A 22,212-nucleotide genomic window follows, 5' to 3' on the forward strand; every position below is an offset into this window, starting at 1 on the left:
ACTATATGATACCGAAAAGCCATATAGTATGAGATACCGGCCTGAAGAAGATATACCTCAATGTAATTATGTGAAAGTGAAGCGGCCGATCGTGGTAAAGAGTATGCGAGGACCAGGGCAATTTCGCATCGATGAATGCGGTTTCCAGCTAATTGACCTTTACTCGGATTTGACTTACGATGAGTTTTGGGAGAATGAGAAGGTACAGAGCGTATATATACCAGAGGTGCAAAGAGCTTTGAGGCTTGAATTGGGCGCAAAATATGTGCATGTTCTGGACTATGCAGTAAGCATGGAGGGGCATGGAAGGGTGACGAGTCACCTGCATTTGCAATCCAGATTGTTGATACTATAAACAGGTCAGAAAACGCCATGAAGCTTTCCCAGTCTCAACGGGGAATGAGTATCAGTACGATCAACCGACAGCATTAGCTCACATTGGTAAGATTGACGTAGAGATATCGGTTTTGTAAGTTTCCAGGCGAGAGAAAATAACAAATGATGACCTAGACTTTACTGCCAAAGAGGGCGAACGTATTATACGAGTTCTCTTCGGAGATCGAGCAGAGGAAGTTCTTCAAGGCCGCTGGCAAGCTATAAAGTGAGCATCTTCATCACAGCGAACAAAACAAAACTCCCTCTCTCTAAATCTATCATGGCAGCGTATGGAAGCCAATACAAGGCCCTCTTGATGACTGGCCGCTCGGGCTTTGTGATGCGAGATCGGTCGATTTTGCCAACGACACCATCGCTGGGGACATAGTCTTTGATGATTTTGTGACTGAGAATCTGCAAATATTTCCATCTCCAAATTTTCAATGGTACTATGTCCCAGACCAGAATACTTGGGAAGCGTTGATGTTTAAGAGTGCAGACAGCGATGAAACTGCAGTGCCAGGTATCCTTGAGTCCCTGTCATTTAGTAGCCCAGTTTGGACAAGTTGCTAACGGCTGCGACCAGGATGCCCGCATTCGGGTTTCTACAATCCTCATGCAAGGAAAGGAAATTTGAGAGAGAGTCTTGATTGTAGGGCGTTTGTGTTCTACGCGGAATTAGAAGAATACCCTCCCATTGTCGGGGATGCGTTTGAAGCCAAAGCGCAAATGATATGATGTGCGATCGAATGTAGGTAATAGCCTAACTCCTTGAGTAGCTTAAGTAGACCGCAGATAAACAGAGGCAAGAAGGATTTGGCTGCCAAAGGATTTTTTTTTGGGGGGTTTTTTTTTTAGCTATAAAAGCCTGATATTTTCTGCCCAACCTTTCTTTGTGATGATGACTTATGCGGCTCAATTGCTCCATAGTCCTTCACTTGGTGTATCCGTGATGCGACTAAGCAATTCCTTACCGTCTGACAATCTCTAGCAGACGCAAGGGATCACAAGTAGTAAGCACGTTTGTACATAAATACTAAACACTGCATATATAAAATATGAGCATCAAGCGCTCTCTCAACCTTCACCAACCCGGCGTATTTCTTTTCATTTATGAGCATTACCATGTCAAGAGACATCAGAAGTGAACTTGGCTTTCTCAAGAAAGATGTGTTCTACGACACTGTAAAGCCTTATAGTTGTCGATATACTCCATCTGATGGCACTCCGCGCCATAATTTGATGGTTGAGATGATGGACGTAACTATCCATGACGCAAGACCACTGAATCCTACTCTCGAGGGCAATGGCTTCACGTTGTCTTCATTCCCCACTGAGATGACCTATCGAGACTACGCTGATGGGGAGAAAGTTTCTACAATCTATGCGCCAGAGCTGGAGAAGCATCTTCGAGATCTATTCCAGGCACCTCATGTCAAAGTAATTGATTACGCGGTATGCTGAATTAAAATAATGACAGTAAAGTAGAGGATGAAACAGACTAACAGCCACTTTAGATTCGGCGACGGCATCCCAATTTTCCAGTCTCGACTGGATTGGAGTACGTTGACCAACAGCCAGCTAGGCTTGTGCACGTTGGTTGGTGCTTTTGTGTGGAAATTCTTCAAATTCCATTGAAATATTGACTCAATGGCCAGACTTTTCTCGCGATGAAGCTAGGCAAATGTTACAGACTCTTTACGGAGACAAAGCAAGAGAAATTCTGCAGCATCGCTGGCAAATCGTTAAGTAAAGGCACACTCGGCCCCAAAGCTCAATTATTGGCAGCATCTGACGGCTTCCAAAAGCACCTGGAAACCCCTCAAAGGACCCCTATTCGACTGGCCGTTGGCAATTGGCGATGCACAGACCTTTGATGCGGCGCACGACTACCAGTCTTCAGACGTGGTGTATCCGGGATGGGCCTACGAGAATGTCTTGGTTCACGCACGTCCTGACCAAAAGTGGTACTATTTTCATGCGCTCGAGGAGTCTGAAACAATAATATTCAAGTGCACAGATTCAGATGTCCACGCATCTCAGGGTAAGTTTCATACATACCTTGACATAGTTCGAGAACGTGGCCTAATCTTCTACATCTCAGCGTGCCCGCATGGAGCTTTTTGTAACTCTGCCCAACCAAGCTCGGAGAATCCAAGAGAGAGCATTGAATCAAGGGCATTTGTTATATGGGCTCCACTTGAAAAACTTCCAGATGAGGTCGGATCAGTGTATGGAGAGCGCTCTTAAAAGCTTGAGATGGATGAGCATACGTATCTAAACCTCTCTTCAAGATGTTGAAATGTACTCTAACTAAGCATATGGTGTACCGAAATGAATAGATAAACTGAAAATCCATGTATCTAACCCTAAGCATCATCGCGGTGTTGTGTTCTACAGAGTCTTGTTCGGTGTCATTCTAATAGCCACGCCACTGGTAAAGCCGCCGATCACCACGATATCACCCTTTTCCGTGCCATGGCTAAGACCTTTAGTCTCTGGCTTTTTCACGCCATCCTTGTTCCGTGCAATCCAGCCAGCCTTCCATGGCTGGGATTTCCCTCCTTGTCCATCCTGCAACTGATATTCACTCGTCTGGGCCTGCTGGGATTGGTCGTTGGTCCGGGACTCTTCTGTTTTGGCCCCCTGGGCTTTGACATCCTCCGTTGGAGGATTCGCTATCTTGGTCGACATAATTTGACAATTTCTTGTTCTTTTTTTTTTTTTTTTGTTTTCTTTTTTGGCGAACTAAATAGCGTTAAGATATATGCTTCATCATCATAGGTAGAATCATAGGACGAAGCTCACAGGCGAGAGAAGAATTTATGTTACTGGCAGAATCTGGCGCTTCTCCTATTTTTTTTTTCCGTCACAGAGGAGACGAAGCCTTTAAATATGCGCTTCAAGCTCCTCTTTAGTTTTCACTTAAGCAATCATATTTTGAACAGTTTTTTTAAACCACTTCATGGGTCGACTTTGCTTCCAAGCAAGGCAAAGATTTAGGCCTTCAGGTTAGGGTGGAGTACGGATAGAGCCCTCTTCCGATGGTAGGATTGAGCCCATGTAAGTTCACTGCCTAATAAAATTGCCACTGCTCTTGAGCGCCGATAGCCCTGGATTACTTCACATCTCGCCTCGCACAGATGTGTTGGTAAAACAACGCGGCGACGTGGCGCGTCCATTGCGTCGGTATAGGCTCGTAGTTGTCTAATTGGACCTCTTAAAATGGCTAAGTAAAATAAAGGCGTTACACACAGGCTTATTGGGCCCTAATCGTAGAAATCCTTCCAGCATGAGGCTGAGTATTTGAGGGGGCCGCAGCTATGCCCGCGACGTGGCAATCCCTTGTCTTGTGTATCACATGAGACATTTGTGCTCGAATAGGTGTCGGGGTCTGCTGTGTAACTGGGAGCCGCAATCACTGGCTTCCTCTTCTCATATTGGTGGGAAGTACACGAGTGGGTGTGATAAAAACGTAACACCGATGAGACTTCCCCTCTTTCGCAACACCGAATGGAATGGTAACTCTCTGTTTTTCCAGGAGTCTACCACCGCCCGCTTTGGTTCATTTTTGGACGCTCTACCAACCTAACAACACTGTATTACACGTTTTTGTTTTGACTGACTCGCCCTTGCCTACGTAGTTGGTAGTGCTTCGTTTTTTGCGCAGATGACATACGCGTCTCACCATGCTTAGGCCTTTGATCGAGCCCCCAGTGGCTGGCGATGCCTCTAATGGGCTTGAGTAAGCAAATCGTATACGATGATACTGAATCGGGGCTGAAACCTGCGCTATAGCATAGTTGTTATTCCGGCTTGGGGACTCAGCCAGCCGTCTCAAGGGGCTAGGTCATCCCTATTCTCGTGGTCAAGAAAACTTTCCGATGACCTTGGGCCTAGTGTCACAATATTCGAGTACCAACTGGATCAAGAAAATGGAAAATCTCTTTCTGACCATGTACTGAACGGCGGAAGCAACTTGCTCAAATCATTGAGAAGCCATCGGCCCAACAACAAGGTTAGTTAAAGATGACATAAAATACTATCTACCTTGGGTACTAATGATATATACCTCTCAACTTGTGTAGTCGAAACGATCCATTGTTTTTATTTCTTATAGTACTGGTGGATTCGTTCTGAAACAGGTAGGCGTATCACAGCAAAACACTTAACTGACAAGATTAGGATAACTAAAACGAGATAGGCCTTATGCCTTGTTAGAATTCATTTTCACGAATGCGGGTATCTGTTACCGGCAATTTCTGGGCTAATCTTCTTGGGTGTGCCACATTTTCAGAGAAATGCTACAGCGGCCGAAGTGAAGCAAACGATCGAATTTCTTCTCAAGTTCCATAACAAAGAAGCCAACAAGAATTGTCAAACACCAAACGATGCAAAGGCTTTGATTAGCCTATGTCGAGAATTTGAGAGATTAAATCTGAACATTCCCGCAATTTCTGTTTACGAAAGCCAGACGGCGACGAATGAGAGTAGCTACTTTGCAAGATTTTTAAACACATCACAAGGCCAAGTTGTACGTTATGGATGCCGTAATCTACTCAGTGACGCTGTACCTAATAATCACAAACAGATTGTTCCACAACGATTATCTCAAGTAGGGATTGCTGGAGAGCAGCTCGTTGACAGCCAGTCGAGTCATGCTAGAGTTTGTGATGTTGACGTGACGGGCGACGCATACGGCAAAATACAGTGCTTGCTCTCGGATATTATGAGGACGGCACCAGAGAGGATTGCACTGATGAGCTCACCATGTAAGTTCTATTCTCACTGTGTCAATATGAGCTGCTCTGACGTTAGTCAAGACAAAGTTCCGCCTCGTCTGCGATACGCCACTCTTCGAAGTGATGCTGGATCGTACGAAACTGATCATCTGCTGCCTGGAACAGCGTCTGTCCCCACATCTTATCCAGAAGGATGTTCAACTGCAGGATCGACTGTTGCATCATTCGAGATGGTGCCACTTGTGACCCCGCTAGAAGGAAGCGAAAAAGAGCCCATTCTTCCATGTTTCATGCTTAGTTCGCAGCACCGGGCGGAGCATTTCTTAGGACGTGACGATATGTTGGCGACTCTCGACAGATACTTGCTCCAAGAGCAAAAAGACGCACCAGATGATACTCAGCGAGCAAGTATACGCTCATTTGCCATCTGCGGTCTTGGTGGTGTAGGTAAAACAACATTGGCCGCTGAATATGCCGTTTCGCGGCAGCATGTCTTTGACGCCATCTTTTGGCTCAACGCAGATGACTCCAACATCCTTGGAAATAGCTTTGCGCATATATCAGCAAAATTAGGACTTGAGGAAGGATCCTCCTCTGATATAGCCGCAAGCCATAGTATTGTTATGAATTGGCTCTCTAAGCCGCTAAAGAGGCCTTCAGAGCCAGAGACGCAGGAAAATCTGGCAAAGTGGTTGATCATATTCGATAATGTTGATAACCTGGACGTGCTTTCCGAGTTTTGGCCCGGACTCGGACGAGGCTCAGTGCTTGTCACAAGTCGAGACCCGCAGGCCAAGCGGAACATGCACATACGGGATGGAACACAATTGCCTGGTCTGTCTCTGGTAAACACACAGCTGCTTCTGGAACAGTTGACAGATTCTCCTGCTACAAAGGCCCAAGAGAAAGCCATCCAATCTATTGCCGGCAAACTCGGTGGGTTACCCTTGGCCATTAACCAGATGGCTGGCCTATATCGACAACTGAGATGCTCGCATACAGACATTGCGAAACTCCTTGACGACAAAGGAATAGCGACCACCTTTCAAACCACAGCTGATCTCTACAAGGGCCAAGAAAGTCAATCTCTGGCTACAATCTGGGCGCTTGATCGATTAGAAGGTCCCACTCGAGCGCTGCTTCAAGTCATCTGTCTTCTAGACCCAGATGCGATACCGCAAGAGTTGCTGGCCAGTTTTTCTGTTGAACCAGATCTTGCAGAATACCCAAAAACCATGTTGGAATATTTAAGAGCAAGAGGGGAGTTATTGTCCTCATCCTTGATAAACTTAGACGAAGAGAGCGGAGAAATCTCCATACACCGTCTTATTCAAGACTCCGTGCTACATGACATGAGTCCTGAACAGCTAGACGCAGCTTATCACACCGCCATTGCCCTAGTTATTGCGGTTTGGCCATTTCAGTCAATGAAGGAGCATCATTCAATTGCAAGGTTTGGCAAATGTGAAACTTTTTTCCCAAGCGTCCTACGCTTGAAGGATGGGTTAGAGCCCATGATACGACAGGGAAGCTACTCACCGAAAAATTTAGGAGTAGCTCGTCTGTTTAACGATGTCGGCTGGTACGTGAGCTTTGGACCATGCATTCTGCTGGATTCGTCTGCCTCTTTTCTAACTAATCTAGGTATATGTTTGAACGAGGCCTACCAGACAAAACTGTCCCATTTTGCAATGTTGCGCTAATGATCGGAGAGCAAATGAAGAGCCTTGACAGCATTGAGGCTCACGAAGTCATTCGAGAAGGTCACTCGTTTATCGGAATCGCTCTTGTCGAAACAAATAGTCACGATAAAAGCCAAAAGCATAAACAGCAATGGCTTGATATGCTCCTCGAGAGAAGATCAGAGTCTGGACTCCAAATTAGAGACTACGAACTTGGCTATGCCTACAACGAGATTGGCGTGGCATATGGCAACAATGGCTTGTGTAAACAAGCATGCGAGGCTTTCCACGAATCTATCCAAATCTTTCAGGGCTTGGAAGATTATACAGATACTATGCTCGGATGGCCGCAGCCTAACTTGGGTTTTATGTACTGGTTATTAAAAGACTACCACAACGCCGAGAAGGTACTAATTGAGATTTTGGATATTCATGCAATTGTGTGGGGCGTTGATGATACGAGGTCATTCAAGTAAGCGACGATGTCTGCTATTATCACAATCTCCCTACTGACATAGGTTTAAAGAACTGGAAAGATTCTTTATGGGCTGGGTAACGTACTAGAGGCTCAGGGCCGGCTTCAGGAAAGTCTGGTATTTCATCAACGATGCTATGAGCAATATAGCAAAGTTCTCGGAAACAACCATCATAGATTTGGTGACGTCTGCCATAAGATGGCTGGGCACTGCATCAGATTACATCGCTTTCGAGAAGCTGAGTACGGGATAAATTAAACACACATTTTGCAGGGCGCTATAAAGCTAACAGATGACAGAGACTATCTCAACAAGGCTTTGAAAGCGTTCAAGCTGCGCCCATATCTGGTGAACGAGACTGCAAGAACAACGTACTTGAAAGGGATGCTGTACCAAGAAATGGGGCGGATGGAGGAGGCTAATAAAGAAATGAGAAGAGCATACGAAATGAGGAAACGCCTGAAAAGAACAGATAGCCGACCTTTGGAACAACTGGATGAGACAGATTTTGATCAACTGGTGGCGTTTTGGTCTAGATAGCTAAGGTACGCTTTTATGGCGAAACGCAAGACACAGCTACTCGGGAATTGAGCTATAGGATTGGTCGTAACAAGTACAAGAATACACTATATATTATCATTTCAGGAATCTGCACTATCCCATAATCTCATATGGCAGAATTCTGCCTGACTTATCGGGAATCGACGTGTATTGGACCTTATTACAAGGCGAAGGGCTTTATTTTCTTGCCTCCACCACTTGACTTCCTTTGACTTAGACATCTGACGTGGCATAGTGATACCATGCGGAAAAGAAAATGCCATGTAAGATATATGTGTCACTTGTGTAACCAACTTTAGCCTGGTACGAATTATGGGGGGTAAAAGCCAACACGGCACATGTACCTATACATCTCCAGGCAAACTAATCAGGATCTAGAGTAGTTTATGCATGTAGCCTATGTATCTATCAAAATATGCGAGTCGACATGTAGGTATATCTAAGTGGGTAGTGTAATGTTCGCCTCGGATTTACAACATGCCATGTACAAAGGAGAAGGAGAGCCACCCATTATTTGATACCTATTCGTAAGTAAGAAAACGTATCTTTGAGGCACAAAACATATTTATTAATAGATTGGTGTGCTTTTGCTTTATATGCCGTTTACGCAAAAACCGTCAAGCCTATAGACTATGTTACGACGACGTTTTTAGGGGCAAAGTACGGATACTTCTTGGCTGAATATACATGTACTCCACCGGGTTCAAGAGCAGATAAAAGTTATTCTTTACTATTTAAACGTACATATGGATATAGTAGCTCCAATGTAGCACGGTATTCATAAAATATATGCACAAATAGACATCTCGTGCCTGAGGCCAAGTTGGGCTGGCTGCCTCCCAGACACAGCCTCTCCCCCTCTCCCCCTTGCATATAGGCGTACAGATATGAGTACGTACAACTACTTCGTGCTTATGCCCTATTTTTTTCTTTTTTTTTCTAACTATATGCTGTCTTGCCTTCTCTGGCCTATGTCCTATCTTCACTTTTCTAGATTAAACTGAGAGTGAAAATGGCAACTTCTGTCGATTCTTTTTCGCCAAAAATCAGTCGCCAGTCTGTTGAGACTACGGGCAGCACGTCTAGTACTGCTGACAGTAATACAAGGCGTTAGTGTTTATGTGTCTGCTGAATAATTTTGACGCTAAACTTTGAGACAGTGAAACCAGAAGAATATGCCAGGGCTGTGGAAGACTTCTCGACATTGCTCATCGGCTCAAATTACCTTTCCCTAGGCAAATATCTTACTGGCAATAAAGATTCGACAGTGCAAATAGATGGTCCTACTGGGCTAGATAGCACATCAGACGCTGCTCTGATATACTCCTTACCTCTAGGTACCGACGGTCAACGAGCCCAGGCACCGCCAGTCATCATCCGAGACCCGAAGCAGCTTTACAAGTTTGAGTCCGAGACGAGCTGCCTAATACTTCTTCGCGGCTTCTTGTCTGCTGCGTGGATCAACAATGTTGGCAGTCGATTCTTCGTCGACCCCGAGTTTTTCGGCCGTCACTTGGACTTTCGATCTCCTCAAGACAAGTTCAATAATTTTTCCACCCCTTGCTTGCCTTCGGCTTCTTGGCATTTGATGGAACTGCCTGTAACGACTCTTGGTAGCCGCGAGAGCACCTTTAATGGATTGTCTCCATCAGCTTGGACCGAAATAGAAAGAAAAATGGGTAAAGATGCATTAGAAAGGCATCACGAGAAGCTTTTGAGCTTAAACCCCGCCTTGAACCTCGGCGAATCGATGATTCGAGACTATTACGTGTTCGATGAGATACACTTTGCAATTGACCAACGCATCTCGATATGTATGCAGCAAGCCGAAGACGGCTGGCCAGAAGGCGAAGAAAAGTTATTTAGAAGTGAGTGCAGTGTTTGGTTGTTTATCCTATGAGCAAGGTACATGTAGCTAACAGCGGATGTCAACAGTTCTGGTTTGGGCTGATGCTGGAAGCGGCACAAGTCGTGGCGAACATGATCCATGGGATGCCGAATCCTACGAGATGAAATACCATCCCGTGATCGAAAACAAACCTATGATTGCCCTCAAAAGCCATTTACTTCGGCCTGGTGCACCTGAAAAGGGATCTTGGACGCCACAGGATCCTGTTTCTCAGCTCTATCAGAACTATGGCCGCTCATTGCGCCCAGACATTCAGGCTGCTGATCCATTCTACGCGCTTGGAGAGATTTTCCAACTCTCTGCCAACTCACAGCAGCAATTTCTCAATATGATAGATGCTAAACTTCGAACATACTCTGCAAAAGGACCTGAACATGGTCACGAGATCTTACCACACCTGAAATATACGCAGCAGATTCTGTACTCTCGCATCCTGGACATTAAGCGCGTTCTGATGAGCATCGAGAACACTCTTCGTCCAGCTTGGGCAAAGTCGAATTCCCAAACTGGGAGAGAAAAGGCTCAAATCGCCTATGATACGATTCAGCGCGATTTCAAGCATCTTCTCGACCATGCGGTGTCGCTATATGATAGAACGAAAGAAGCCATCTCTGTCCTGCAGTCTAGCATCTCCATCATGGCGTCACACTTGGCTATTTTGCAAGCAGAAAAGGCCTGGAAGTTGACCTTTTTAGCTTCCGCATTTGTGCCCATATCAGTTGCTACAGGCATATTTGGCATGAATTTCAAGGAGCTTTCTGGAGACGGAATGAGTATTTACTGGTTCTTTGTTGTTGTTGCCATACTAACTATATTCACCGCTGTTCTCTTTTATTTTGATGGGGTTTGGAGAAAAGTTAGAGCACAGATGACTGTCTGAAGCATTAAACATCACAAGTATCGCACTATATAGGTATTCTATGAGAAGACGCTTTGCATGAAGACGCTTATAGTTGTCCGATTTGTATTCTTAGAGAACACCACCTTTCAATATTTTGGTACATGTCTTGTTGCGCACATGCCTCTTGACTACGAATAGTGATATGCTTGGGATTTTTTTGTTAATACGATGTGCGTTCAGCTACCACTAATATTGATAAAAGTACTTGTATGTATCAACGACTTCACTCTATTCAACTTTTAAAGAGATTGGCAACGGGGTATATGCGCTAAATAATACAGGCACCAGAAAAGAAAGAAAATTCAGAAGCTCGACCAAGATAGAAAGAGAACTCTCAGTCTTTTTGTTTATCGCCAGGCGCCGCCGCCGCCGCTGATAATAAATCATGCGCACTGCTCTGTGTAAATGCCCTCGACACCATGATTCCTCCAGACTTCAACTCATCCAACTCGACCGACATCGTCGTTTGCTGCGCAACAACCTCGGTGACAGTTTCTCCTCCAGTTCCTCCAGATAGTCCATCGCTGTTGTTGATTTTCGCCCAGTCGTGGTGTTGCAAGCTCCCCTTGTACCCTCCGCCTCGCCGCTCAGAGCTGGATGCTGTTGCGCCGCTCTTGGAATGTGTCACCGATTTGACGGTGCTTTGGATCTTATCCTTGATGATGACCAGATGGCGGTATATATGGGGAAGATTTGCGCAGAGAATGGCGCCGCAGGGTTCCCAGGCTGAGAGGATCCCTAGAGAAGCTTCGTCCCCTTGATGAAGTAAATGTGTTAGCTATATTACCACCTGATAGCTTGAATAAGTTGGCAATGACAAAACTTGCATGTAAAATCCGCAGAGGCGACTCCAAACACAAACGACAATCTGGCCGCGCTAATCGCACACGTCGCCGCCCCAATGCCAAACATGAAGCACAGAATGATCCTCCGTTCCTTGGCTGCATGAAGGCCTAGAATCACTGGAATCGGCATTGAGAAAATCCACAGATCCGCCGCCATGTTGGTGACATTCGTAAAATACGTAAAGGCCTCCTTGTCGATGCATTTCCCCCGAGTTGCGTCCCACCACGCCTGGATGGGCCGACATCCAAAGCCCAGCACAACCTCCATGACGATGATCCAGGCGCAGACAAAACAAGCGGTGCTGATGACGAGATATCGAAATGTGCGGGTGATGAAGATGCGGTAGTACAGGGCCAATACGGAGAGTTTGGTGAAACCAATGGCGATGTCGTAGAAGTGGCTGAAGATGTAGTCGCCCTGAGGATGATTGTGAGTGGCTCTCGCTCGCTTACAAGAGACGGACAATGAAACGGCATTGGGCTGTATTCACCTTGAGGAACATCTGCACATCATTTTTGGGAATTGCTTGTATATGGCGTCCGAGCCCATACGGCGGACCTTTGAAGCAATATCAGCACTGCCTTCTTCTACTATTGATAGTCGGATCATTCATTGTTCACATACCGTATACCAATCCCAGCGCACATTCGACCATGGAACATAACGTCGCCCATAGCATAAGATAGTCTTCAAAGCCAAGCCGCCCCTGAGATAAAGACACTGCCGATAATCTCCATCCTGTGCTCAATGCCTCGAGAGCAATTGGAATCGAGTAAAAGGCCGTGACTAATCCTGTCTTGGATTGGGCCAAGTATTCCGGGCTGAAAGAGGTTGAATTCGTCGCCATCTCATGTATGGATTGATGATGTATCTCAATTGAACTCTTTTCTCCCGATGAGCTGTATTGATATTTGTCTATAAGGGCGAGGACGAGGGGAAAGAGACGGAAACAGCACAGTCAGACGCTGTGCTGAGTGGCTTCGTTAATCGCGTCGTGGTGTGCCGTCTATGAAGCAAGCCGTCCCAGATGCCGTGACGAATGCTCTGCCTTTGCAAACGCAATCAAAAACCGGCAGTCAAAGCACCAACAGCTCCAAATACCAGCGACAGCCCTCTGGCCGGAGCCGTCCAATGCGTCACTGACACTTAGGCCATGTACATCAAAAATTCCAAGCAGCACATGGATATAGGTAATGGTATATGCACAATGGTTAGAGTGACGGCAGCCTGGTATGTGGAACCGAGAAATAGTCGCGGCAGGGGAAAAGAAGAAAGATATAATAAATTGAACCAAAGAAGAGATTTGCCCAGGGTCATGCGCAGTTCCAAGGGTTGCAGCGAACCACTCAAAGCAAAAGCACTCTACCCCATCAGTTAATCAAGCTGCGATCGCTGGGCATGGATCTCGCTTACTGCCACACAGTCGATATCATACCCATTACTGCCTAATAATACGACTCTGATACTGTAGTGCTACGTGCTCCATACATGCAGTAGCCACACACACCACCTGTTTCCGGTCGAATAGTCTCATCCACTTACAGAACAGGCACTACAGTACTAACGGCACCTGTACGATGCCAATCGCTACTAGAGCTGCCCGCGAAGGATCGTCGTCGCTCCTCTAGGGCGGTCCGAACCGTCCACTGAGCGGCGCGAGTCTCCAGATTGACCGTCCAACGGCTAGCAAACACATACCAGCACTGGAACATGGAGAAAAGCCTTGGCAAGGCTCTGCAGGCTGTGCAGGTTGTGTGGAAAGGGAAGATCGCCATCTTGACAGGACCGACTTGTACAAAAACAGCTTGCACTTTGACTGTTTTCGAGAAGAACAGCTGATGGTGAGGTCAGAGAGAGAGAAATGAAAAAGCCCACATTCGCAGAAGAGCATCTTACAGTACTATCTTTCTCAGCCTATGCGCCATAAGATGATCAAAGCTGAGAACTAAGCCTTGTGCGATACAAGCCCTGCAGTGAGAAAGCAAGCAAAGGATTCAATAATTGTGAGCCGTGGCTTGTCTCCGGGTTGCGCGTCATGCCAGAAACAGACATAACGGCTGTCATCAAGCAGCGTCAAGGGTAGAAATTGTAGAGTAGGATTCTCGTTCCCGAGACAGTCGTGCTGTCTGTGCTTGCCTGTACTCTGCGGAGTCATGTTCCTACATGCAATTCGCTTTCATCGCCTCACTTACACGCACCAGTAATTCCTTTTCCTAGAAATGAAAAGACGAATGAAAATTTTATTTATTTATTCCTTTCTTTAACGCAACACCAACTGCTATGAATCATCAACAGCCTCCCCGCCTCATTTTCTCTCGCCTTGCTTCATCATCGTCTCCTCCACATCCCGAAGATGCATTGCGCACGTTTCTCACCTATACCGGCACCAAAGTCAAATGTTCCCGCAAGCATCTCCATCCGCATGGACTGTCAAACGGCAACAATGCCTAAAAACGTGCATTCAAAACTCGAATTCCGCAGCATGGGGAGGTGACTAAGGTCCTTCTTGGCAGGTAGTCTAGAAGCCGAAGAATACATATGCCGTGTTGGGACACAAGTGAGCATCGTCAAAACTGCGAGGTAAAAGCTTGCGTAGCAAATACCTACTGCAGCTATCAAGTGCCGCTGAAAGGAACAAGGGATGGGGGGGACCCTGGCCTGGGCACTTATGCATGTAAGACAACATGGTTGGCGAACAAGGATACGAGGCAGAAGCAGCAAATGTCTCTTCCCTCTTTCACTTGAGTGGCCGCCGCATCCCGATGGCGTGCACATCATTAATTGCCCATCACGAGAATTGGAAAAAATGAACGAGGGAGGTTTCGTTTCGCCTTGCTGGGCTTACACGGGACACAGTCCATTGTCTTTTGGCGTTTTGCCTCGTTGCCACGTTGGATCGTCAGATTGGCCATGGCCTGAATCATATGCGGTTACTCTATTCGCTGCATGTGCGTTCAACTGCTATCACGCACCGAAGTTGCCGGCCAGTTTCTGATTCTGATTCTGTTTCCGTCTGGGGTCAAGGGACTTGGATTGGTGGAACAGGCACTCACAAGACTAGCACCACCATTTCGAGTTTTGCCGCCATCTTAATCTTCAGCAAGCCTCTATTAATCCTCAGCTGCCGTAAACTGCAATCCTTGTAACTACCTAGCAGGGATATTAAGAGCGCCATAAGCGCAAGGGAACGGGCCGCTCGCTCGCTCGCTCTTATTCTCTTTCGGCCGCAACTCATCGTCCGTGGATGTCTCATGTTTTAAATGCTACTGCTGTACTTCTAGAAACAGCAAGTCATTTGCTCTACAAACACAAGCCAGAGTCCCCATCACGCGCCACTCCTACAAGCACTCCAGCTGCCGTACAATATGAACCGATAGTCCTCCTAGTCCTTCTCGTCTACACAATAGTGTCTATATCCTATCTCGCAGTCATGCTTCTTCACAAGACCCAAGTCAGCTGAATCATGAAGCCAGCGGAAAATCACCAGCCACCCTTGTCTTCTCCAAAGCTGACACTGCCGCAAACTCCGCTGCCTCAAACGACAAGCTGCTTCATCCATCTATCTGCCTATCTGTCCCTGCAGACGGTAAAGAGGGCACCGGCTGTTCTTTTCCGAAGTCAAGAAAAATATCGATTGCGCCTCGTCATTTCCCAACTCACTTACATTGTCATCTGCCCCGAGGCACTGAAATGCCTTCACCATGAATCACATGCCAACATTGTTACCGCGTATATTAATTTATATTCTATAATAGTTACCGGCAACTCGCATTCAGCTCCCTCAGTCGCAGCTGAGGCGGCCGACATGCATACGCACGCACATTATTTGTGCCACATGCGCTGCCAGGGCCCTTTTACTTGACCTTCCCCGGACCGCTTCGGCGAGGCCGCATCTTTGTCCACCTGAACTGTGCATCTCAGCAGCAAACCTCAAACGCCATCCATGTCGCCCATACAAATATTCCAGCTGTCTTTGCCCAATCTGTCTGCTGTTTCCACATGATATTGAAATGCTGGAGTGCGGATCGAATTACGGATCGTTTAGTGCTCCCGGTCCCGGATGCGGTCGTCCTCGTTTCTCGAAACGCTCGAGGATAGCTGGCTGTATCCACCAAGATCGACTCTCTTTTTTGTTTCTGTTTCACGAACCAACGACCAGCCACTTTTCAGGACTTCCTAGTGTCTTTTTAAATTACTCTCTTTTCCCTTTTAATACTACTATTTGATTCTTAATCTTGTTCTTGTTCATAATACACACTGCTCGGGATAGAATTGGATAAAACTCCAAAGGCAAGACTCAGGCGTAGAATCTCGCTACAATGAGGCGCGTTGCCGGCTCCTTGCTTTTCACCCTGGCCGTCGTCACGGACCACGCATTCGCTGCCATTCCTTTAGAATCTACGCCAACCGTCGATCTGGGGTACGCAGTTTACGAGGGCGTCTACAACGACACCTACAACCTGAACACCTGGAAAAGGTAGAGTCTTCAATCTGAATATGAGTGAGACAGGCTTCAGCAGCTTCATGTACTTATTCACGACTCAGCATCCGATACGCCGCTCCCCCAACCGGCAACCTACGATGGCAAGCTCCTCAACCACCTCTCAATGCCACCACCCAAAATCGCCTCGTTCCCGCAGTGGATCAGCCTCCGTGGTGTCCCCAGTCTGGCGCCTACGGCGTGCCTTCAGTGTACGGCTTCAATTCCAATCTCGGCAACGAAGATTGTCTCTATCTCAACGTGTATGCGCCGCCGCAGGCAAAGGACCTGCCCGTCTTCGTCTGGATCCGTAAGTCTTGAGACAAGGACATTCGACGTGTCACCTACAAAACTAACTAATATGATAAGATGGCGGTGGCTATTCCGTCTTTTCTGCCACTTACAACCCCAGCTCTATGATAGACGACAACAACAACGGTTTCATCACCGTTGAGATTCAATACCGCCTTGGCGCCTTTGGCCAGCTCGCCTCAGCCGACGTCCAGCAGCACGGTAAACTCAACGCTGGCTTATTAGACCAGCGCTTCGCACTCCAGTGGGTGCAGAAATACATCTCCAAGTTTGGTGGTGATCCTGCCCGCGTTACACTGGGCGGCGAGTCATCTGGCGCAGGATCCGTCATGTATCAGTCTTTGGCATATGGTGGCAGAGACTCTGGATTGTTCAGCAACGTGCGTAGTTTTTATACCTCTGTATGATTCATGTTATTAATTGTCTTTAGATCATCTTGGCCAGCACTTATGTCCCACCCATCTACCAATTCAACGATTCCATCCCCACCAGCTATTACAACGACTTTGCTGCAGCCGCTGGGTGCGGGGCGACTTCACCTACGAGAAAAGAGCATTCAAGCGTATTTGACTGCCTTGTTGCCGCCGACACGAATGTCTTGCAAAATGCTAGTGGTTTGGTATCAACTTCCAGCGGCTATTTTGGAAGCTTCTCCTGGCTGCCAGTCATTGACCACGATATGATCCAAAATCGACCTTCAGAACAGCTTCAACGTGGCCAAATCAGCGGCCAACGCGTCTTAATCGGAGTATGGTCCATCCCTTCCATCACTTTTATCACTTCTATTCATCTACTATTCTCTTTCTGTAATCATTTTTTCCACACTGTGACTCTCTATACTGACAATAACTTCGATAGACCAATGCCAACGAAGGTGTCCCACTTACAAACCCCTACATCACCACCAAATCCGACTTTGACGCCTTCATATCGTCCACTCTCACTAATCTCACCACCTCTGATATTTTTGCTCTGAATCAACTTTACGGCACAGCTACTGTACAGCCTGGTAACAACGGAACCCGCTTCGATACAATGGGCGACAGTGGCCCTACGGCAAACACCGTCTCGGGCATGGCCACGGGCATCCAGCAGACAGCCTTCAACGTTGCCGCCGAATCCATCTTCCAATGTCCCTCGCAGTGGATAGCTGAAGCCTTTAGCTCAAAACGACAGGCGTGGAAGTACCAATACTCGCTCGACCCAGCATATCACGGCGCAGACCTCGGTGCGTATTTTGTCAGCACCAATGGCCCGCCGAATCCCGGCTTTCAGCGCAGCTTCCACATGATCTGGGGCAGCTTCATCATCAACGACTCTCCAGTTATATCTGTAAAGGATGCAACCGCCGGAATGGCAAATGCCACGGTTCCCATCGACGCCAATCGCCCGGATCAAATATCATGGCCGCAGTACAGCGCAGATGATGCAATATTCATCAACCTCAATACCACGGGCGGAGAGGTATCTCTGGTCACAGTGACAGATGAGCTGAGCTACTACGTCCGCAAAGGAGCCGGTATCGTCAACACCTTTCGCCTTGCCAATGCTACGTCTTGGGAGGGTGGGCGCGGCGATAGATGCAGGTTTTGGCAGTCTGTTGCACCTAGAGTGCCCAACTAAATGTTGATCAATAGAATCCATTTCTTTTTCCTCTTATGAAAGAATAGAGTAAAGGGCCGCCAACGTTTTTGTTTGTATATATCATCAAGCTCTATGATCCGCAACGAGAAGCCTCTGTAGAAATAAATTAAAACCTCGTTATTTTCCGAATGCTACTTTGAAAATGTGTATTTCACTGGCAGAAACAAGAGCAGTCGAGTCTCATATCCTATTTAATCACCCATGTCTGAATCTTACATACGCGTACCTACATGTATAAGTTGACTTACATGGAAGTGAAGGCTTCTGTAATTTGGCATTAAAGCAATAGATTCATTGCACAGCCACCGGAGTGCAACAGATACATCAATCTTAAAAGTGTAAAAACATTTTAGAAGGAATTGCAAATTTTTCAGCATCAATTCCTGTCATTCTATGCGCCTGTATCAATCCAAGTCCATCGCCCTTGAGGGGCACGTGCTTTGGCGTTGACAGGCGCTACGCGAAAACCCAAAGCGTGACGTCGTTGCTCTACCAAAATCTCAATCCAGTCCAATTCTCACCACCGCCAACAATCGCAGCACCGCTTCACCCACCACCAACCACTCAATTAGCTTGGATACTCACTATCAAACATTTTATAATACGTTATTTACTCGATACGAAGCTTCAAAAAGCACCAGCAGCGCTATTTAGGCCGCTGTGGCCCTGGTCTGTCGAAAGACGCATCGATCGCTCGCATCGCATCGCATCGCTTCCGCCGCTCAAAAGATTTGGTCGCCAGCATGGCTTCCACGCCCATGGACCTCGATCACCCCGTCGGCTCAAATGGCTCTGCGGCGCTCAATATCTCGCGCAATCTGGCCGCCAGCGCGCCCGTGTCCAACCTCAGCGACGTCGTCTCCAGCTTTCGCCCAACAAAGGTGCGTTTGCCTTGTGCCGCGGAAAAACTGCCGATACCGGACGGAGCTTCAGAAGCTGACATGGTGGAATCTATAGCTGCTACGCCGAGATGATATCAAGGACGGAAAGCCTCAGCCTCGAGTCTTGTCAATGGACTACGACGACGACGGAGAGCTGCTCATGACATCGGCGAGCGACGAGACGATTCAGATCTACAACGTTCGAGAGGGCCGGCACGACAAGAGCTTGCTGAGCAAGAAGTACGGCGTCAAGCTGGCCAAGTTTACGCATACTCGCTCTAGTATAATCTATGCGAGTACGAAACAAAACCGTGAGTGACTGCGCCATCGCGCCCCTGTCTTGTTGTTGCTGCGGCTAATCCTCTATGTATGCGCAGATGCTATCCGATACCTTGCTACTCACGACAACTCCTTTATTCGCTATTTCGAAGGCCACGATGCGGCAGTAACAGCGCTTGCCGTTCACCCCGGCACCGACAACTTTATATCATGCTCACAGGACAACACTGTCCGCCTTTGGGATACACAGACGAAGAATTGGCAGGGTCAGCTTTTCCTTCGGTCGCCGTACCTTGCTGCATACGATCCGTCAGGCACAGTCTTTGCCGTCGCATGTCCTAGCAGTGGCTCTGTCCTGCTGTATGATATCCGAAATTACGACAAGGCGCCTTTCACGACCATTGACGTCGTTGAGCAGTGTCGCGGCGTCGACTCGCAGCATCTTGTCAAGGGGTGGACCAAGCTCGAATTCTCGAACGATGGTAAGTCTATCCTTGTAGGGACAAAGGGTCGCGGACACTTCCTCCTCGATGCCTTCCAAGGCAACCTGAAGGCATATCTCCGACGGCCTGCGGGAGGGACCCATCGACTGGCTGCAGGCGACAATCTTCCTTCTAATGGTGCTGGCCCGGCTTCCAATGATCCCAATGCGTTTGAGAGCAGCGGGGATTGCTGCTTTGCGCCAGATGGACGATATGTGCTGAGTGGTGGCTCAAAGCAAGATGTGCTGGTATGGGATACGCTGAAACAGCCGTCAGAGAGCAAAGTCCTCGACCCAACATGGACGCTGCCAGACAAGAGAGAAGCTGCCGTGCTGGCATTTAACCCGCGATTCAATTTTTTTGCAACGGCGGACCAAGACCTGGTGCTTTGGTTACCGGACCCTCATGCATAGAAGCCTGGGAATGGCGAATATCCCAAAAACGTGAATCTATTTTTCATGGATGGTGATGGTATTTCAACTCTTTTGCTTGGAATAGAAGGAGAGGAAAGGGGGCCCCTGCAGATACCCGGCGTCGTAAAGAGTGGCTTCAGCGATGGGGTTGGCTGTTTCATAGCTTTGTTCTGTGTCTCTTGTATACTTTCATGTGTAGATATAGACGCTTCGATCTTTAATGGATATGACTCGAATGGCTTACTAGTGGTAGAGCTAGGTGACAAGAACTCAGTCGTCTATCCCACGGTCGTTGTACACTCATTATACCAAATCAACGCAAGGTCACCTTTATTTCTTTCGAGATGTAGCTGGGCTCTTTGGCAAAACTTTTTTCGTTTATACTTGTCACGCTGCTAGTCGTCAGCCCCTCCTCAAGCTCCATCACAGCAGCAGATACGGATCAGCACCCTTGCCTCGGAGAACTTCAACAACGCAACGTTCTGTACATAAGATTTAAAAAAAAAAAAAAATAGGTTAAAAACATACAACAGCCGGTGTTCGCTGATAGTCTCCCACTCAACTATTAATCTGCCGGTTAGTGGCCTGTCTATGGGGGAGCAGACGGGTCCCTGGATTCTCTATTATCTACGTTGTACGCGTATGTGCTTGGAAATTACTTCAACCTGACTTATAACCTAGACGTGTGGCTCGGTGAGGTACGGTCACCTGCGAGGAAATACGATATACACGTGGTGATTGGTTGTACTCCCGCCCCTATTAGGCGCCGTTGTAACAATATGCGCACGGTGCATATGTTTGTATGGGGGATTGAGATTGGGAAGTAAAGGCGTCCAAGGCGATGTGTTGCATTTAGACTAATCCTTTCCATATCAGAAATATATTCTACTGACTATAAATTATTGTTCGAAGCTTTAGAGTTTTCTACCAACTTTGAGAGTCTAAGACCAGGGCCATGACGATTTCCAAAGCTAGGCATTGATGCACTTTGATCGTGGATTTTGTTTGCTTCTTGAGGGTTCTGTATCGCTTGCTCCGAAAAGCGGTCAATGGTTCTTTGGTAGCTTTCGTCACTTATTTGTCCTCCAACATTGCGTGACCGTCCTGTAAGATTAATGCGCCTGGCGGTTACGAGGTCTCCGATTGTCGAGATAGTAAAGTTATAGGCATCATCAGCAAGAGTAATATCCTCGAAGACATTGTGTCGCTCAACAGATCTGGTATCGCCTGCATCCGAGATGACTTGTATGCATTGATGGATGCTAGCTTTCGTCGCGCGTAGTCGCTCAAGCTCCGCGACTGCGTCTTTGGATATAGGATGCGTAGAAGCCATGACCTGCATTCGATTATCGATCTCCTCCTCATGGTTACGCAACTGTGTCACAAGCTTGTGGATAGAACCCTTGGCAGCGTCTAATCCACTTTTGACATATTTATGTGCCGAAGGACGCTCGGAAAATTGATAATTGTCTTCCGGCACTGGTTCCAGCTCCTCGATTCGTTTGGATAGTTGGGCGCAAATTTCGAGACCTTGCTGTGTGCTCATTTTCTCCTGTATCATTGCTTGCCACTCAGTATTGCTCTGGTCAGAATGCGACAGAAGCTGGATCTTTTCATCCAGCCTTTGCAAGTGTTCTTTTAGATCCTGGGTTGTATCCGAAATCATATCCTTGTAATCCTCAAGGACTCTTGGTGTTATAGCAGCTACACGACTGAGATAGCAGGCGGTTAGTCCATAGCGTAGGACCGCGAATTAGCCTGAGTACACTTACATGTTTGCGTTCGCCAGAGCTATATTTATGGTAGACTTATACCCTGCCAACATATCCTTAAAATCGTTGATATCTCCTTGGAGATACTTCTGGGTGACCCAATCTCGGACACTCGATCGCGAAGCTGTGGAGCGTCGCGTAAAGCGACAAATAAGCTCTCCATACTCATTGCATGCGTTCCCGCAACGGTGTAAAGGGGCTTTCAGAGCGTCAAAATTAATGTCAGGATTGTTGTTCACAGTCTCCAAGAGTGACTCTAGGACAGTCGTTATATCACTGAGTTCGGTCTTAAGGGCGCGGGCCTTTTTATCTTGGCTTTGAAAGTTGCGGATTGTCGTATAAAGGTTCACGCTGGATGTTAGGGCAAAGGTTACCAACGCAACAATGCCAGATGCTATGCTGAGAGGATCGGCCATTCTCAGCAGTGATAAATGGAATTACGAGTTATTTGTGTAAC

At 47.2% G+C, this 22,212-nt stretch overlaps 8 protein-coding genes across 8 annotated transcripts; 5 read left to right on the plus strand and 3 right to left on the minus strand.

Annotated features, from left to right (window-relative positions):
- Positions 1–1,112: 1,112 nt before the first annotated feature.
- Positions 1,113–2,625, plus strand: TGAM01_v205722 (hypothetical protein; the record flags this gene model as incomplete). The annotated part of the gene is made up of 6 exons (XM_024549694.1): positions 1,113–1,126; positions 1,446–1,830; positions 1,893–1,974; positions 2,034–2,124; positions 2,184–2,419; positions 2,591–2,625. The coding sequence occupies 6 exons, from the start codon at positions 1,113–1,115 to the stop codon at positions 2,623–2,625; spliced, it is 843 nt and encodes a 280-aa protein (XP_024405552.1).
- A 144-nt stretch (positions 2,626–2,769) lies between these two features.
- TGAM01_v205723 (hypothetical protein) lies at positions 2,770–3,069 on the minus strand (the record flags this gene model as incomplete). The annotated part of the gene is made up of 1 exon (XM_018800991.1): positions 2,770–3,069. One exon carries the CDS (start codon positions 3,067–3,069, stop codon positions 2,770–2,772), a length of 300 nt encoding a protein of 99 aa, XP_018665823.1.
- A 995-nt stretch (positions 3,070–4,064) lies between these two features.
- TGAM01_v205724 (tetratricopeptide repeat domain-containing protein) lies at positions 4,065–7,815 on the plus strand (the record flags this gene model as incomplete). The annotated part of the gene is made up of 9 exons (XM_024549695.1): positions 4,065–4,120; positions 4,174–4,393; positions 4,464–4,520; positions 4,580–4,909; positions 4,967–5,147; positions 5,199–6,699; positions 6,762–7,271; positions 7,326–7,517; positions 7,575–7,815. 9 exons carry the CDS (start codon positions 4,065–4,067, stop codon positions 7,813–7,815), a joined length of 3,288 nt encoding a protein of 1,095 aa, XP_024405553.1.
- A 1,033-nt stretch (positions 7,816–8,848) lies between these two features.
- TGAM01_v205725 (hypothetical protein) lies at positions 8,849–10,625 on the plus strand (the record flags this gene model as incomplete). Its single annotated transcript, XM_018800989.1, has 3 exons — positions 8,849–8,945; positions 8,997–9,704; positions 9,772–10,625. 3 exons carry the CDS (start codon positions 8,849–8,851, stop codon positions 10,623–10,625), a joined length of 1,659 nt encoding a protein of 552 aa, XP_018665821.1.
- Positions 10,626–10,980: 355 nt separating this feature from the next.
- Positions 10,981–12,339, minus strand: TGAM01_v205726 (hypothetical protein; the record flags this gene model as incomplete). The annotated part of the gene is made up of 4 exons (XM_018800988.1): positions 10,981–11,402; positions 11,465–11,892; positions 11,945–12,050; positions 12,117–12,339. The coding sequence occupies 4 exons, from the start codon at positions 12,337–12,339 to the stop codon at positions 10,981–10,983; spliced, it is 1,179 nt and encodes a 392-aa protein (XP_018665820.1).
- Positions 12,340–15,811: 3,472 nt separating this feature from the next.
- TGAM01_v205727 (inactive carboxylesterase 4) lies at positions 15,812–17,907 on the plus strand (the record flags this gene model as incomplete). The annotated part of the gene is made up of 5 exons (XM_018800987.2): positions 15,812–15,969; positions 16,038–16,282; positions 16,342–16,664; positions 16,715–17,032; positions 17,143–17,907. 5 exons carry the CDS (start codon positions 15,812–15,814, stop codon positions 17,905–17,907), a joined length of 1,809 nt encoding a protein of 602 aa, XP_018665819.2.
- A 764-nt stretch (positions 17,908–18,671) lies between these two features.
- On the plus strand, positions 18,672–19,983 carry TGAM01_v205728 (hypothetical protein; the record flags this gene model as incomplete). Its single annotated transcript, XM_018800986.1, has 3 exons — positions 18,672–18,809; positions 18,886–19,120; positions 19,187–19,983. The coding sequence occupies 3 exons, from the start codon at positions 18,672–18,674 to the stop codon at positions 19,981–19,983; spliced, it is 1,170 nt and encodes a 389-aa protein (XP_018665818.1).
- An 892-nt stretch (positions 19,984–20,875) lies between these two features.
- TGAM01_v205729 (hypothetical protein) lies at positions 20,876–22,171 on the minus strand (the record flags this gene model as incomplete). Its single annotated transcript, XM_018800985.1, has 2 exons — positions 20,876–21,695; positions 21,756–22,171. 2 exons carry the CDS (start codon positions 22,169–22,171, stop codon positions 20,876–20,878), a joined length of 1,236 nt encoding a protein of 411 aa, XP_018665817.1.
- Positions 22,172–22,212: the final 41 nt, after the last annotated feature.

Source organism: Trichoderma gamsii (assembly GCF_001481775.2).
Source record: "Trichoderma gamsii strain T6085 chromosome Unknown Scaffold_18.2, whole genome shotgun sequence".
In the NCBI taxonomy this organism is placed as follows: domain Eukaryota; kingdom Fungi; phylum Ascomycota; class Sordariomycetes; order Hypocreales; family Hypocreaceae; genus Trichoderma; species Trichoderma gamsii.